Source organism: Ovis canadensis, chromosome 9 (genome assembly GCF_042477335.2).
Source record: "Ovis canadensis isolate MfBH-ARS-UI-01 breed Bighorn chromosome 9, ARS-UI_OviCan_v2, whole genome shotgun sequence".
NCBI lineage: Eukaryota > Metazoa > Chordata > Mammalia > Artiodactyla > Bovidae > Ovis > Ovis canadensis.
In genome coordinates this window covers 59,810,444-59,825,773 of record NC_091253.1, presented here as the reverse complement: position 1 = coordinate 59,825,773, position 15,330 = coordinate 59,810,444, and the positions used below count along the sequence as shown (strand labels likewise).

The 15,330-nt window shown below is 43.7% G+C and overlaps 1 protein-coding gene across 43 annotated transcripts in view; it reads left to right on the top strand.

Moving 5' to 3' along the window:
- STAU2 (staufen double-stranded RNA binding protein 2) overlaps positions 1 to 13,613 on the top strand; it is a 310,852-nt gene extending 297,239 nt beyond the window's left edge. For all 43 annotated transcript variants that reach the window (XM_069600307.1, XM_069600289.1, XM_069600297.1 and 40 more), the window contains 2 exons: positions 11,278 to 11,366; positions 12,518 to 13,613. In XM_069600307.1, coding sequence (XP_069456408.1) covers positions 11,278 to 11,366; positions 12,518 to 12,611 — 183 coding nt within the window. In that variant the 3' untranslated portion in view covers positions 12,612 to 13,613. The remainder of the gene's footprint in view (positions 1 to 11,277; positions 11,367 to 12,517) is intronic.
- Positions 13,614 to 15,330: the final 1,717 nt, after the last annotated feature.

Sequence of the window (15,330 nt, the reverse complement as noted above, 5' to 3'; positions counted from 1 at the left end):
GTGTTACGAGGATGATGTGTGATTTGCTGGGGGTGGTCAGGCCTTCTCAGACCAGGCCTTCCGGGTCTGAGACCTGACTGTTGACAGGCAGCTGGTCCTGAGGAGGGGGTGGCTGGAGGGACTGGTCATTGCGAGTCCCTGAGGTCAGGGGGAGTTTGTCAAAGTCAGGGAACAGAAAGGAGAACAGCACAGATTGGAAGGAGTGAAGGGAGAGCAGTTGCATGGGCCCCAAGGGCAGAGGGAGGTCCTAGAAGGATTTAGGTGACTTGATCTTGGCAACCTGATCCTAGGGTCAAGTCTGCTTTGAGAAGAGTCCTTTGGCTCTTGCCTGAGGACGGCTGCCACTCAACCGGCCCCTCTTCTCAGACCCCCAAGCCAGAGTCTCAGGCAGGCCCTCTGACCTCCTTGTCAGGCCCAGCACCAGCCTGGTCCTGGGAAAGAACCTGGCGGCAGAGGTCACACCTCAGTATGACTTCAGTCCCTCTGTTAAAGGCACGGTGGTGTGAAACAACACAGGTGGATTATCTGACACTTCTGTAGTCCGAAGTCAGTCATGGTTCACAGGGCTGAAATCCAGAGTCAGCAGGGCTGTGTTCCTCTCTGGAGGCTCAGCGGGGAGAGTGTTTCCTTGCTTTCTCCAGCTTCTGTAAGCTTCCCCCATTCCCTGCTTCCTGGCCCCTTCCTCCATAGTCAGAATCAATATGTCACAGCCCTCCGACCCCTGTTCCATCATAATGTCTCTCTCTGACTGGAGGTGGGACAGGTTCTCTAATTTTGAGGGCTCATTGGATCAGATTGAACTCACCAGAGAATGCAGACTAATCTTCCCATCTCCAGGCCCTTAGTTTATCCCATCTGCAAAGTCCCTTGAAAACTATTATTCACAGGTCTCTGGAACAGGAACTCAGATGTCTTTGGGAGGCATTATTCTGCTGCCATGGAATGCCTAGATCCTAAAAGGCTGATCAAATACAACTGGTGAACTGTTATAATATAGATTCAAAAACCAACTTTAAAATACATTATTGAAGTTATCAGGGAAATTTTAACATGACCCAGGTATTTAGATGATAGAAGGGGTTTATTGTTAGCTTGCTTAGGTCTAATGGCACATGGAAAACAAAGCTCTGAGAGATAGTCGCTTGCATGAAGACACACAGCTGGTCTGCAGTGGAGCTGACATTTTCTTTTTTTTGGCCATGCTTCAAGGCATGTGCGATCTTAGTTCCCTGAAAGGGACTGAACCCATGCTCCCTGCAGTGGAAGCATGGAGTCTTAACCACTGGCCCACCAGGGAAGACCCATGGAGCTGGCATTTGAATCTAGGCCTGACAGACTCCAAGTGCCATGCCCTTTCACTTCCTTGTCCAGGCGACCAGAAGAGTGTATTTGTTTTCTCCTGCTGCTGTAAAAAACGAACAGGCTTAGTGGCTCAGTTCAGTTTAGTTGCTCAGTCGTGTCCAACTCTTTGTGACCCCGGGGACTGCAGCACGCCAGGCTTCCCTGTCCATCACCAACTCCCGGAGCCTACCATGTCAATCTTATGTCAAACTCATGTAAATCGTGTCAGTGATGCCATTCAACCATCTCATACTCTGTCGTCCCCTTCTCCTCTTCTCTTCAATCTTTCCCAGCATAAGGGTCTTTTCAAATGAGTCAGTTCTTCGCATCAGGTGGCCAGAGTATGGGAGTTTCAGCTCCAGCATCAGTCCTTCCAGTGAATATTCAGGACTGATTTCCTATAGGATGAACTCAGCACAACACAAATGTATTATCTTAGAGTTCTTAGAGTTCAGACAGGAGTCTCAAGTCTCACTGAGCTGAAATCAAGATATCTGCAGTTCCTTTTTGAGGCTCTAGTATCTCCTTGCCTTTTCTAGTTTCTAGAGGCCACCCACTTTCCTTGGTTTGTGTACCGCTTCCTCTACCTTCAAATTAAGAACATTGCATTTCGTTGACCATATTTTCCTGGCCACATCTTTCTTTCTTACCAAAGCCAGGAAAGGTTCTGTGATTTTAAGCACTTGTGTGGTTAAATTAGGGCCTAGGTGGCGCTAGTGGTAAAGAACCCACCTGCCAATGCAGGAGACAGACGTGGATTCGATTCTTGGGTCGGGAAGGTCCACTGGAGGAGGGCATGACAACCCACTCCAGTGTTCTTGCCTGGAGAAGCCCATGGACAGAGGAGCCTGGAGGGCTACAGTCCATGGAGTCGCAAAGAGTTGGACACGACTGAAGTGACTTGACATGTGATTAAATTGACCCACTTGGATTATTCAAGATAACCTCTCCATCCCAATGTTCATACCTCAGTCCCATCTGCAAAATCACTTTTACCATGTGAGGCAGTATATTCAGCTTCTAGGGGTAGGCCATGGACACCTTTGGGAGGATTATCCTGCCAAGCTCAGAGATAGATGCTGTCACCGTTCAGGGACGCTTGCCTTTGTGCCCAACACATGTTTCCATAAACGCCATTGCAAAGGGGACTTTTCGTTGAAGCAAAAATAGAGGCAACACACAAATTTAAAATGAATGCTCTTGGTAAAACAGACACAGCATGACTGGATGGCGAGAACATGATGAGGGCGCCACTCGAGCTTGTTCTAAGCACGCTGAAAACACTCCTCTTAGCACAGCTAATCCTGTTTCAAATTCGACTCTATTATTGTCAAGGCTGGAAGCTACGTGGATTAACCAACAGTCAGAGCCTGATCACTGAAATAAAGATGATGCCTAAATCTATAGTTTAAGTGTCCCATTTTGTGCTAATTCCCCAAACTCTCAAGCCAGAATTCCTATTCTTTGCCTTAGGAGATGGTCGAAAATGTGCGTGTCTTTTGACCACCCCCACCACTTTTTTTTCCCCAGAATGAGTAGTCTTCAGCTTAGCCGACATCCCTTTGTTCCAACAGTAGGAGCTTTTAAAAAAATATATATATATACCAATTTTATGAAAATTACCCGAACTAACAGGGTTGTGTAAGCACAAATGAAAGTGGGGACGATAGTGAAATTGTTAGAAAGCAGAGCAGCAATTGGTTTAATTAAAGCTCAATATAATCCTATTTTTATTTCTTAAGTCCAACCACTGATTCATCTGAAATGTAATACAGATTGAGGCTTCTATCATAATGTGATAAAATTTAGAAATACAATGTTCTCTTTGGGGTTTCTTTTATTTTATATAAAGAGAGACTTGGCATTTTGTTACAGACTTTTAAAAGTAAGAAAATGATAACTTAGAAACATTAAAATTCACATTCTTTGGGCAGTAAGGCTTCAAACCTACTGAAGAAAAGACCTTCTGGTTTTTCAGTCATTTAAGTGATTTCACAGAGTTGATCTCAAAGATTATTAGGACGAGAAGTGAGGGGAGTCCTGGGACTTCCCTGGCGATCCCGTGGATAGACTTATTTTAATGTAGGGGGTGTGGGTTCGATCCCTGGTTGGCAAGCTAAAATCCCATGTATCTTGCAGCCAAAAAACCAAAATAGAAAACAGAAACAATATTGTAACAAATAAAATAGAGATTTTAAAAATGAGCCATATTAAAAAAAAAAGTGAGAGGAGTCCTCAGCTCAGTTGAAGATGTTTGTAATTTGAAGCCTATGATTTTCTCATTAAAGGAGACTGATTTAATGAGCCACATATAGGGCCATTTGTGTGCCTTCTGAAATGAGTCCAGCAGTTAGATCTACTCCCAGGAAGAGTTCCATATGAGCAAGCACTTTAAGGGGGAAAAGGCAAAACAAAACAAACCTTGAACACTTAACTTCAAAATGAAGGCCACATTTGTACTTGTATGGTTACCATTGACTTTAATGGGAACAGCCTGTTTCTGGGGTTCAGGATGTGAAATTGGTGGGAAAAGTGTGAAATGGAAAAAAAAGAAAGAAAGAAAAGGATCTGTTGGGCATCCAGTTCAAAGACTCCTAAAAGTGCTGCGTGTCAAGAAGGGATGAGTTAAAATTCACATTTTGCTAATGAACCATTGTTGTCTCTCAAAGAATGATTTAATGCTGCTACATTGTCATTAACAAGCTATTTAATCCTTGCAGAAGAAAGCAGGAAGAGTAGGCACTGGTTTCAAGTTTGCTTAATTGCTCATCAACCAGAGGAAAGTTAGAAATGACAGAAATGACTAGAAAGGCTCACCCCTATCCTGTGAACACACACATACACACACACACACACACACACACACGCGCGCAAACCAAGACCAGCAAACCGGCATGGGAAGCGTCTTATTGGCATCATGTTTCTGGCATTGCTATAACTACGCACAAAACAATCCCTACGTGAAATGGTAGTGACATCTGTTCTAGACCCTGTGAGGCTTTATTCCCAAAACAGTTGTAAAATCTTTGGGGGACAAAAATATTTCTATGTATCTATGCAGATGCCCTCCTCTAAGGGAAAAACACACACACACACAAATGGATACAAGTGTTGAGCTGGAAAGACAGGACTAAGAAAAGGAAATGTCATCCACTTTTTAAAAACACTTAAAGAAAATTTCACCTTTCAAACAAAGCTACATCTACTGCCTTGGATAGACCTTTAAAAAACAATCCCAGGGCTTCTCTGGTGACTCAGTGGTAAAGTGCAGGAGACAGAGGAGACATGGGTTTGATCCCTAGTTGGGAAGATCCCCTGGAATAGAAAATGGCAACCCACTCCAGTATTCTTGCCTGGAAAATCCCATGAAAAGAGATTCGTTACCACTGAGCCACCAGGGAAGCCCTGCCTGTGTTATACAGTGAGCCCTTATTGTTTTCCTGTTTTATGTGTAGTAGTACTCTTGCCTGGAAAATCCCATGGGCGGAGGAGCCTGGTGGGCTGCAGTCCATGGGGTCACTAAGAGTCAGACACGACTGAGCGACTTCACTTTCACTTTTCACTTTCATGCATTGGAGAAGGAAATGGCAACCCACTCCAGTGTTCTTGCCTGGAGAGTCCAAGGGATGGGGGAGCCTGGTGGGCTGCCATCTATGGGGTCACACAGAGTCGGACACGACTGGAGCGACTTAGCAGCAGCAGCAGTGTGTATATGCTAATCCCAAACTCCTAATTTATCTTCCCCTGACCCTGACCACCACCACCCACTATCCTCTCTGGTAACCATAACTTTGTTTCATATGTCTATTTCCATGTTATAAATAAGTTCATTTATATCATTTTTTCTACATTCCACATATAAGTGATACCATATTGTACACTCACTGATACCTCACTGAGCATGATAATCTCTAGGTCCATCCATGTTGCTTTAAATAGCATTATTCCATTCTTCTTATGGCTGTGTAATATTCCATTGCTTTACCACTTCCCTGGTGGCTTAGTGGTAAAGAATCCTGCCAATGCAGGAGATGCAGGTTCGATCCCTGGGTCAGGAAGATCCCCGGAATACATAGTATCAATAGTGTATATATGTCAATCCCAATCTTCCGATTCCTCCCACCACCCCCTTCCCCCCTTGGTATCCATATATTTCTTTTCTACATCTGTGCCTCTATTTGTGCTTTGCAAATAAGTTCATCTGTATCATTTTTCTAGATTCCACATCTAAGCGTTATAGAATGATTTGTTTTCTCCTTCTGACTTGCTTCATTCACACTATATGACTGTCTCTAGGTCCATCCAGTTCAGTTCAATTCGCTCAGTCATTTCTGACTCTTTGTGACCCCATGGACTGCAGCATGCCAGGCTTCCCTGTCCATCACCAACTCCCGGAGCTTGCTCAGACTCACATCCATTGAGTCAGTGAAGCCGTCCAACCATCTCATCCTCTGTCATCCCCTTCTCCTCTTGCCTTCAATCTTTCCCAGCATCAGGGTCTTTTCCAGTGAGTCAGTTCTTCGCATCAGGTGGCCAAAGTATTGGAGCTTCAGCTTCAGCATTAGTCCTTCTAGTGAATATTCAGGACTGATTTCCTTTAGGATTGGGTTGGATCTCCTTGCAGTGCAAGGGATTCTCAAGAGTCTTCTCCAACACCACAGTTCAAAAGCATCAATTCTTCGGTGCTCACCTTTCTTTAGAGTCCAACTCTCACATCCATACATGACCACTGGAAAAACCATAGCTTTGACTAGCCGAACCTTGTTTAGACTTTTAGACTAGATGGACTTTGGAAGGAGTTATGCTGAAACTGGCTAGGCTGAATGTGAGCAGTTTTTATGTCTGAAGAAAATAACGTGATATGACCCAGGATGTGTGCCGAGTTCACACCTCTGCTCTGCCACTTACTAACCATGTGACCTTGAGTAGGTTGTTGAATTCTTCATGAGAAGGGCCCACCTTGCAGGGCTGTGGTAACACCTGAGGTCACGCAGGTAAGGGAGCTGGTCTCATGACTGTGGCACAGGGATGCTCATCAAATGGCAGTGACTGCTGTTTACAGAGAAGATAAAGTATCTTCATTGCCTTTTGTAAAGTAGAAAGAAGTCCTCTCATACTTAGAAGTGATTGTATTCAGGGTTATCAATAAGATGTGGGCTGGATTATCTCATCAGACAGATAAGGGAATGTTATTTAAAAGCCTTTAAACATACCTTTGGAGGGAACCAGCCACACAAGAATTCTGAAAATCCGTTCATGGCACCAAGTGAAAGAGTACGCCGCCATTCCAGCTGGGAGGACATTCTTGGAGCGGTGACAGTCATCTTGACAGCACTTGGGGACCTGCCTGTCATGTTGATTAAATCATCCAGAAGCTTTTGCAAGACCTAAAGCACGAAACCTGCTCCCTGAGACTTCACCTTCATCTCTTAGGGGGCACCTCTTTTTGGATGGAGGAGAACGAGTTTCATTGGGTCCTGGACTCTATGAGCCAAGACATAGGATTTCTGGTGTTGACACAACCTGTATTCCCCAAGCAACTACTGAAAAATGGGCTGAACAGTTAGCCCATAAGTGGGTTTTGCTTTTATTTTTTAAGAATTTGTACTGGTGGTCATTTTGGCTATGCTGGGAATAAAACAGGACCAAGAAGCCCTGGAGCACTCAGGAGTCTCATTCAGCAACACCAACCACAGTGCAGATAGACTACTATGGAAGGTGTTCTATAATGTCTATTTGGGAAGAAATTGATAAAAATCAGCATTCCTGTCAATAATTCACGTACTGTGAGCAGGCCTGGTGCCACCCTCCATGAGTGTGCACAGGGGGCGGGACTTCAGCACTCAGGTTCACGTGACAAGCCCACAAGGATGTGCACACCCATAGGGACATGCTCAGCACAGTCACGTGGGCAGGCTGCCCAGGCCCCCTGAGTATTTCAGGACTGGAAAGGACCACAGAGGTCACCTCACTGACTTTAATAAAAGTCCAATTCCTGTGTGAATTACTTTTTATTTTAAGGAGGAGAAATGTCCAAATCTGAGTCCTTTGAGGGTGAATTTAATTTTTGAAGGCAACCAAACTTCCCTCAAAGTTAAGTCTAGTGAATAAAGTAAGTGCTTAGGATGGACAAATGAAAAATAAAGTGGGGCCATAAAAATGACAAAACCGGTTGGCTCCAATGATCCACAAGTTGTTCTGAGAGGTGATTCCAAAAGGACCTAGAGAAACAGGTGCTCCTCAGAGTATTGATGTGGATACAACCTCTCTGAGGGCAGAGGGAAGTTCATATCACATCTTTCAAAATGTGCGTGCATTTTGGTCCAGAAATTCAACTTATAGGACTTTATCACAAGGAAATTATTGGGACAGTAGGCAATGATTTAGTATTAGAAAGCTTGGTGCAGTGTTTTTTTGTTTTTTGGGTCCTGCTGCACGGCATGTAGGATCTTAGTTCGATGACCAGGGATGGAAAACATGCCCCTTGCAATGGGAGCTCAAAATCTTAACCACTGGACTGCCAGGGAGGTCCTGCTGCTGCTAAGTCACTTCAGTCGTGTCTGACTCCGTGTGACCCCAGAGACGGCAGCCCACCAGGCTCCTCTGTCCATGGAATTTTCCAGGCAAGAGTACTGCAGTGGGGTGCCATCGTCTTCTCCGAGGGAGGTCCTGGTGCAATGTTAATAACAGCCTAAAAATTGGATGTGGTCTCAATGTCCAACAGTAGGGACTGGTTAAATACAGGAAGGCACATAAAGTCAGTGAGGTACTGTGTAGTCCTGCAAAATGACGTTGCTGAAGTGTTTCTGTTGCTATGGAAAATCGCTAATGATTCAGTGAAAAGAGCAGGTTCTAAAATAGTGTTAGGATATGATCCAGATTAAAGTGTGCGCCGGTGGGGAGGGGGATAGAAGAGGATTGGAAAGACATGCACCAAGTTTTGAGTGGTGTGTAAGACTGAATATTTTCACATTCTTTTTGCTTGCTTACATATTATGATTTTTCTGTAATGAGAAACTTTTTATAACAAAAAGACAATAAAGGAAATATCAAAGAGAGGAGAAAGAGGGTCTTTCCTTATAGAGGAATGATGATGTGCCTGTAATTGTTGTTAGGGTTACCGTAACAAAGGACCACCCACAATAAATTCAACACTAAGTTCTTGTCTCACAGCTATGGAGGTTAGGCGTGCAAGAGCAAGGTGTAGGCATGGTTGGTTCCTTTTGCGGGCCCTGAGGAAGGAGTCTGTTCCGTGCGTCTCTCCTGGTTTCTGGTGGTTGCCAGGCAGCCTTTGGTGGTCCTTGGCTCCCGTTGCATCGACCCGATCTCTGCTTTCTTCATACAGTGTATGTGTCTCTGTTTCTGAATTTTCCTTGTTTGTAAGGACATTGGTCGTAATGGGTTGGGACCCACCTTAATCTAATATATGTGCGTGTGTGTGAGCTCAGTTGTGGCTGACTCTTTGCAAACCCATGGACTGAAACCCACCAGACTCCTCTGTCCATGGAATTTTCGAGACAAGGAAGCTGGAGTGGGTTGCCATTTCCTACTCTAGGGGATCTTCCTGACCCAGGGATCAAACCCGAGTCTCCTGCGTCTCCTGTATTGGCAGGCAAGTTCTTTACCACTGTGCCACCCGGGATGGATGAGCTAGTATGACTTCATCTTAGTTAATTATGTTGGCAAAGATCTTATTTCCAACTAAGGCCATGTTCTATGTATGGGGGATTGGAACGACATACGAATTTGAGGGTGGACATAATTCAATCAGTAATAGTAACCCCAATGAGATGGCCATATTCGTCCTACCCAACTGAGGTTAGTGCTTACATGTCACTGTAACCTACGCCAGCTACTGTGTAGTAGGAGCCTAGACGGAGATCAAGGGTAATGGGGCTGTGGAACTGCCATTCCTAAAGGATTCCGGGGTTAGAGAGAGAGTGGTGAAACAGAGAGCCCAGCACAGCCGCCCCATCTTCACCCTGCCCCATCTTCACCCTGCCCCATCTTCACCCTGCCCCATCTTCCCCCTGCCCCTGCCCCAGCTCTCCCAGGCCAGAGCGGAGGCATCAGTGGGCATTCAGCTGAACTGGGAAGATCAGCTCAGAGATCTGAAAGGAAGAAACAGCCTGAAGGAAAAGATAAGGATATATTAGTCCTTTTGGTTGAATATAGCAGTTGATATTTTAAAAATAAAAGGACTAAAAAAATGTTACAAACATTATAGAAAAATCTGCACACAAATGTTGATAGCAACTTTATTCATCATCAGCAAAAACCTGAAGTAACCCAAGAGGTCCCTCAACCTGTGGTATATCCAGACAATAGAATATATTCAGCAATAAAAAGAGATGCGCTGACAAGCCATGAAAAGACATAGAGGAACTTTAAATGCATATTGCTAAGTGAAAGAAACCAGTCTGAAAATGCTACATACTGTACACTTATAGCTGTATGGCATCAAAAAAGACAAAACTATGAAGATTGTAAAAAAAAAAAAAGGAGTTGCCAGGAATGGGGAAGTGGAAAGGGAGGAGGGGTGAACACGTGGAACACAGGGAATTTTTAGGACAATGAAATTATTCTTTATGATGTCATGGTGGGCACATGACATTGTACATTTGTCAAAATTCATAGAATGTACAACATAGAGCAAACCCTACTGTAAACTGTGGACTTAAGTTAATGATAATATATCAATATTTCATCAGTTGTAGTAAATGTACCTCTGTAATGCTGGATGTTAATAATAAGGGAAATGATGTTGAGGGAGAGGGAAAGGAAGAGGGTTTCCCTGCTTCATGTTTCTGTAAACTTAAAATTGCTCTCAAAAAAAAAAAAAAAGTCTATTAACTTAAAAATCCAAACCAAAAAGACATATTATGCATAAAGAGATGCGGAAAAGATCATGCACTTAACTACCCAAAAGGAGCTGCTGGCAGATAAAAGTTTGAGCAGTGGCAGGAGTTAACTCTTTTACAAAGGCCTTTGAGAAGATGCAGATGACCAAAGTGTGACCCAGCAGGATCTCCAAGATACAAACAAGCCTGGCTGCTCACACCTATCTCAGACTCAACAAAGCCCTTCTAAATCGAGCTTAAAAGGGTGGGCTGTGGGGGAGGGGAAGAAGAACCAAATTCTTATTCAAAGAAATAACAGTTTGGACCGTGCACAAGAGTGTCAACAAGTTATGCAGATCTTATCAGCATCACATTTTTTGGTGCCTCCCAGCTATTCCTCGAGGCTCCACCAGCCTGTCAACACCCTTCAGCATCCCACACATCCGGGCATATCCCTACCTCAGGAGGCTCTGCGGTGGCCAGGCGGGCCTCCCCAGGGCCCCCACGGAGGCAGATTTCTTCTCTATATACAGAATACCATCATCATACCATCCCTTGGAATTCAAGAGTGTCTTTTGTCTCTCTCACCATTCACATTCTGTGACTTGGTTGGGGCTAAATGTCTATGAAATTGACCAGTACATTTATGCTAGCTTTGGACAGTTGGGAAAAAAATATCTGATGCTTTCACATCTGGAAGAAGAGAACATGTAGCTTCCAGAATGTAAGGAGAAATGATGCAAAAATCATCATTGAAGATAGATAGGCTTCTATGACATGTTTCTACATTTGCGAAAAAAACTTTGTTGCCATCTTACAAAATTATGGATAAGGCATAAGGTTTATGCAGGTTCCTCTCTCCACCTCTCCCCCCAAACACACAAAAATAAAGCCTTTCTAGGATATACATTGCTCCATCATAATATAGCCTCTCAAGTGTAATTTTGTTAAATGATACAAAAAAGCATTTATTTAGACGAATGAAAATGATAGCCTTTACTATATATCACAGCTTTCTTTTACCATTGCATTCCTGTTTATTACATGAACGTCAGTGAATGAATCTCCTTGTTTGTGTGTTTGTTTTCATTTTTAGGCAGCTTTAAGTGCCTTGAAACAATTTTCTGAACAAGGACTGGATTCAATGGAAGGGGCAATGAATATTGAAAAAGGTTCTCTTGAAAAGTGAGTACATCTTCTGTGGTATTCTTACATTTGTAATTTTGTAACTTGTCTGGAAAATAAGATCAACATCATAATAAAGTGAAAAACTCAGGACAATAATATCTATATCCTGCAAAATTATTCATAACACAATTCAATGTAAATAAAAGAGAACCAGCATATATGTTCATATTTGTTGCCTCTAAATATCTCTGTGAAAGTTTTAATCTACTGATGGATCATTATTTCTGCATTTTAATGCCTTTGCTGGAAATATTTCTGTGAGTTTTATGGACCACAGAGACCTGCAAAACTCACAAAAGATGACTTTGATTTCAGACTGTTGAGCGTTCTCTGACTAAATCATTTTCTGAGCTAAAATTTTTCCCTCAAAGCCCTGCTAGGTTGTAGGCACAACAGAGAGGGGGAAAAAAAAAGAAGATGAGAGGAGGGTTCTCTCCCTTTGGCTGCATTTTGTTTTTCGCATTGTTATATGAAACACTAGCACACACTGTCACAAAACTGTGGCTCCTGAGGGTTGCAGAGGCCAAATCGAGCTTTAATAAGAATTTCTGAAATCCAGCTCATACCTCTTTTATGATATTGAACATAACGTTTGATCTGAGGGACTGAACTTTAGGTCCCTCCAGAGACCCAATTTATACTAAAGAAATTGCAAGCCATTGTATTTACGATAGTGGAATCCAAATTCTTTCAAAGCAGGAAAAATAGCAGGTGAGATTTCAGAACTCACACAGGAGATAACATTTTTAGAATGAAGAAAAAAAAATCAGATAACCTGGGAAGCCAAAACCAAATATACAGATCTTACAGTTAAAAAAAGCTTATCTGCCCCCCCACCCACGCTGACCAAGAAAAAACAGCATTTGGTCATTAATATTTAAAGGGTGAGAGCGTGAGAAGAAAACATTTGGTAAACAGACGTGGCATTTTAAGTTGTCTATAGATTGGCAACCATTTATAAGCTAATTTAATCAAAACCATTTCCACATGATCTCATCAGTAGACTATCTGAACATAAATATTGTTGTTTCACTTTAAAATGTCACTTTTGTGGTGACCTTTGAATCCTGTGTGCCATCTGCTAATAAACATGTCTGAAGATGTGCAACCCTGGACCTTCAGCTCTTGTTAATGTATTAATCTTCCAGACAAGCCCAGCATCTGGGAGAGAAAGCGAACAATAACCAGACACACCCGGGCTCCATCGCTCAGGACTGCAAGAAATCAAGGTCGGTCATCTAGCAGCTCCCATAACCGCGCTGCCACCGCATCCTTATAAACCTGTCAGCACGCATGAGGGTGTCTGTGTTCAAGGAAATGAATGACTAATACCATGATTTGAGTCTTATGTGAAGACAACACTATTCTAACACAAGAGATAATAGACATAGGACTGTTTATTCAACTGGGGGAAAATAAAACTTTGAGCATTTCCCTTGGAACTTGAGATCAGATCATAACTCATTTGCCCAGAGGCAGCAGAAATCCGATCCTGCTACTGGAGCTTAAAATAACAATTAATGAAAAGTGTTAGAGAAATTGGGTTTGGTTTTTCAATGATGAATAGAGAAATTGGGTTTGGTTCTGTTGTTAGGATTGTTTTCTCGTGGCACTTGTGTTCTCTCTCATTTTAAATAATGCCTGACGATTCCAAGATTAACCAACGATGTGCTGTGCAATGTGATGGTCGTTGTCTTCATATAGAGTCACCCCAGTTTCTCTTTCAATGCAGATATTTGTAAGCTTCATCCTATATCAGTATGAATAAACTTCAGGGTGCACCACTCAAAGATGTATGCCAACAAACATGGTGGAAATCAGGTCAGACTTGTGATTACGCATATGAAATAAGGGTAGAACAACTGGTTTCAATAGACGCCAGGAATTCAGAAAGAAAACAAAAACCAGTTGTGGGTTTTGAACTCCATCATCCTATTAGCCACTGAGGAGGCGTCTTGCCTCTCCAGCCATTTATGTGGATTCCACGTTCGTGGTGGACATCGCTCCCACCCCATCCATGTGTTGTAAGCCGCTCACTGTTTGCATCCAAAGTGTTCTTTGATAACTGCCTCTGCACTTGGGTCACGGAGTGGGATCAAAAGCAGTCATGTACATGGTGGGGAAGGAAAGCCAGTCAGAGGATCCATAGAGGTCTTGCCAGCCATGCTCTGGACCAGCATGTTGGAATCCAGGGTGAAGACAACGCAGTAAAAAAAAAAAAAATGTGGTCGGTTTCTGTGTGAAGTGTGGTCATTGTTCTTCTTTCCTTGCTTCGCTCTCCCCTCTGAAACATCACCCCATGTCTCCCGTCCTGAAGGCAGGCCGTCACACTGCACAGTGGCGACAGCAGGGGGCGTCCAGGATTCTCTCGCCACCAGGCTGCCTCTGCGAAACTGCGGGGCTGCCTCCCTGGGTGACTCGGAGCCGGGTTCTTGACCAGCCAGCGTCACCTCATCGTTCAGGTTTTCTCCCTATTGATCTGCCAACGTTGTGCAATGAGAAAACACTCTATGGTCTAACTGCTCGGCCCAACGTGACAATAGGCCTAGAATTATATAAGGTTTCCCAAGCAAAACCACCGCAAGTCATGATCTGGCTGACTCACACGCGACTGGAGAATAAACAAACAGCAACAGAAGGAAATCACTGGAGGGTTGTTCTAAATGACTCCCAGGCGGGGAAGTCCGCCAGCATCGAGAGGGCTGGGGTGCCCTCAGAGGAAATAGGTTTTCTCCCCAAAGTCTGGGCCCTGGTGGAGATAAGAGCCCATTTGTAAAGTTGGGGTTCACGCAGATCAGCCAGGTCAAACAATAAGTCTGCTGCCTGGCACCAGGTGAGGCGGGTCCTAAATGACACCCTTGGTAAGGGGGCAGGCCCTTCCTTCCCCTGGGCCTTTCAGCACCTGAGGCTTTGGCCCTGGGCTGGGCAGGGAGCATGCCCCATCAGCATCACTCAGGCAGGATCTTTAAAACACATCTTCAGTTTCTCAAACTCCATAAAGTGCCTCCCACAGCCCACGGTCCCAACACCACCAAGGCTGGCCGGGCTGTGGGAGATGGATGAGCTCAGGAAACAAACAAAGCTCATCGTTTCTCACAGCCCAAGCATCTGAGGTATTTACTCTGGAACCATCCGACGAGTCATCCTTGGAGGTGAGCACACAGGAGTGGCCGTGGGGGTAGTGGATGGACATTTGCATCGAGTTTCAAGTTTAGTGAGACTCTGTGTATTCAAAATCCCATCCCATCTACCTACTTGAGGAGCCCCAAAAGGCCTTTCAAATTTTTCCCTTTGGATGGTTTTCCAGCAGCCTTTCCTGGGAACTGGTTGGGTTTCCTTTGGGTTGAATTAGCATTGCAAATGATGGGTGGCCTGCCATGTTATATATCATTAAGGGGAAACCATTAAGTAGATTTATTGAAAGAATGTTTCTTCAGCACAGGGAGATCCTTTTGATGAAAAATGGAACTCATTATTCTTTAAAGGACACAGATTGACTTATCTTCTTTATCAATTACAGTGTCTGCTTTCAGCTTTTCTCAATCAGCAGCAGGCTTTGTAGTCACTTCCCAGGGCTGAAGCCAATGTGTTTTATGGAAGAGGTTTGTTTTTACATTTTAATTGGAAATATAATATTGCGCTTTGGAACTCTGACCAGCACAACTTGCCAAAGATCAATGGTGAGACACCACCCTTCAGGCTGTGACAAGGACCCTCCTCCCCTCTCCTGGGGTGACCTCTCTGAGGTGTCCTAGTATTCTCTGGCCAAGCCAACATTCTCAATGGTGATTTTTTTTTGACAGCTTCAACCAATTTCCTGCACCATAAAATAAAAATAGATTAATGAAAAACTTACCTTATTATACATAGCTTTTCAGGACTCCTAGTGACCTTGGAAATGTGATCTAGACCAACTGATTGGTCTTTAAATCCTGCTGTTGTTGAGTTATCTGTGCAACTG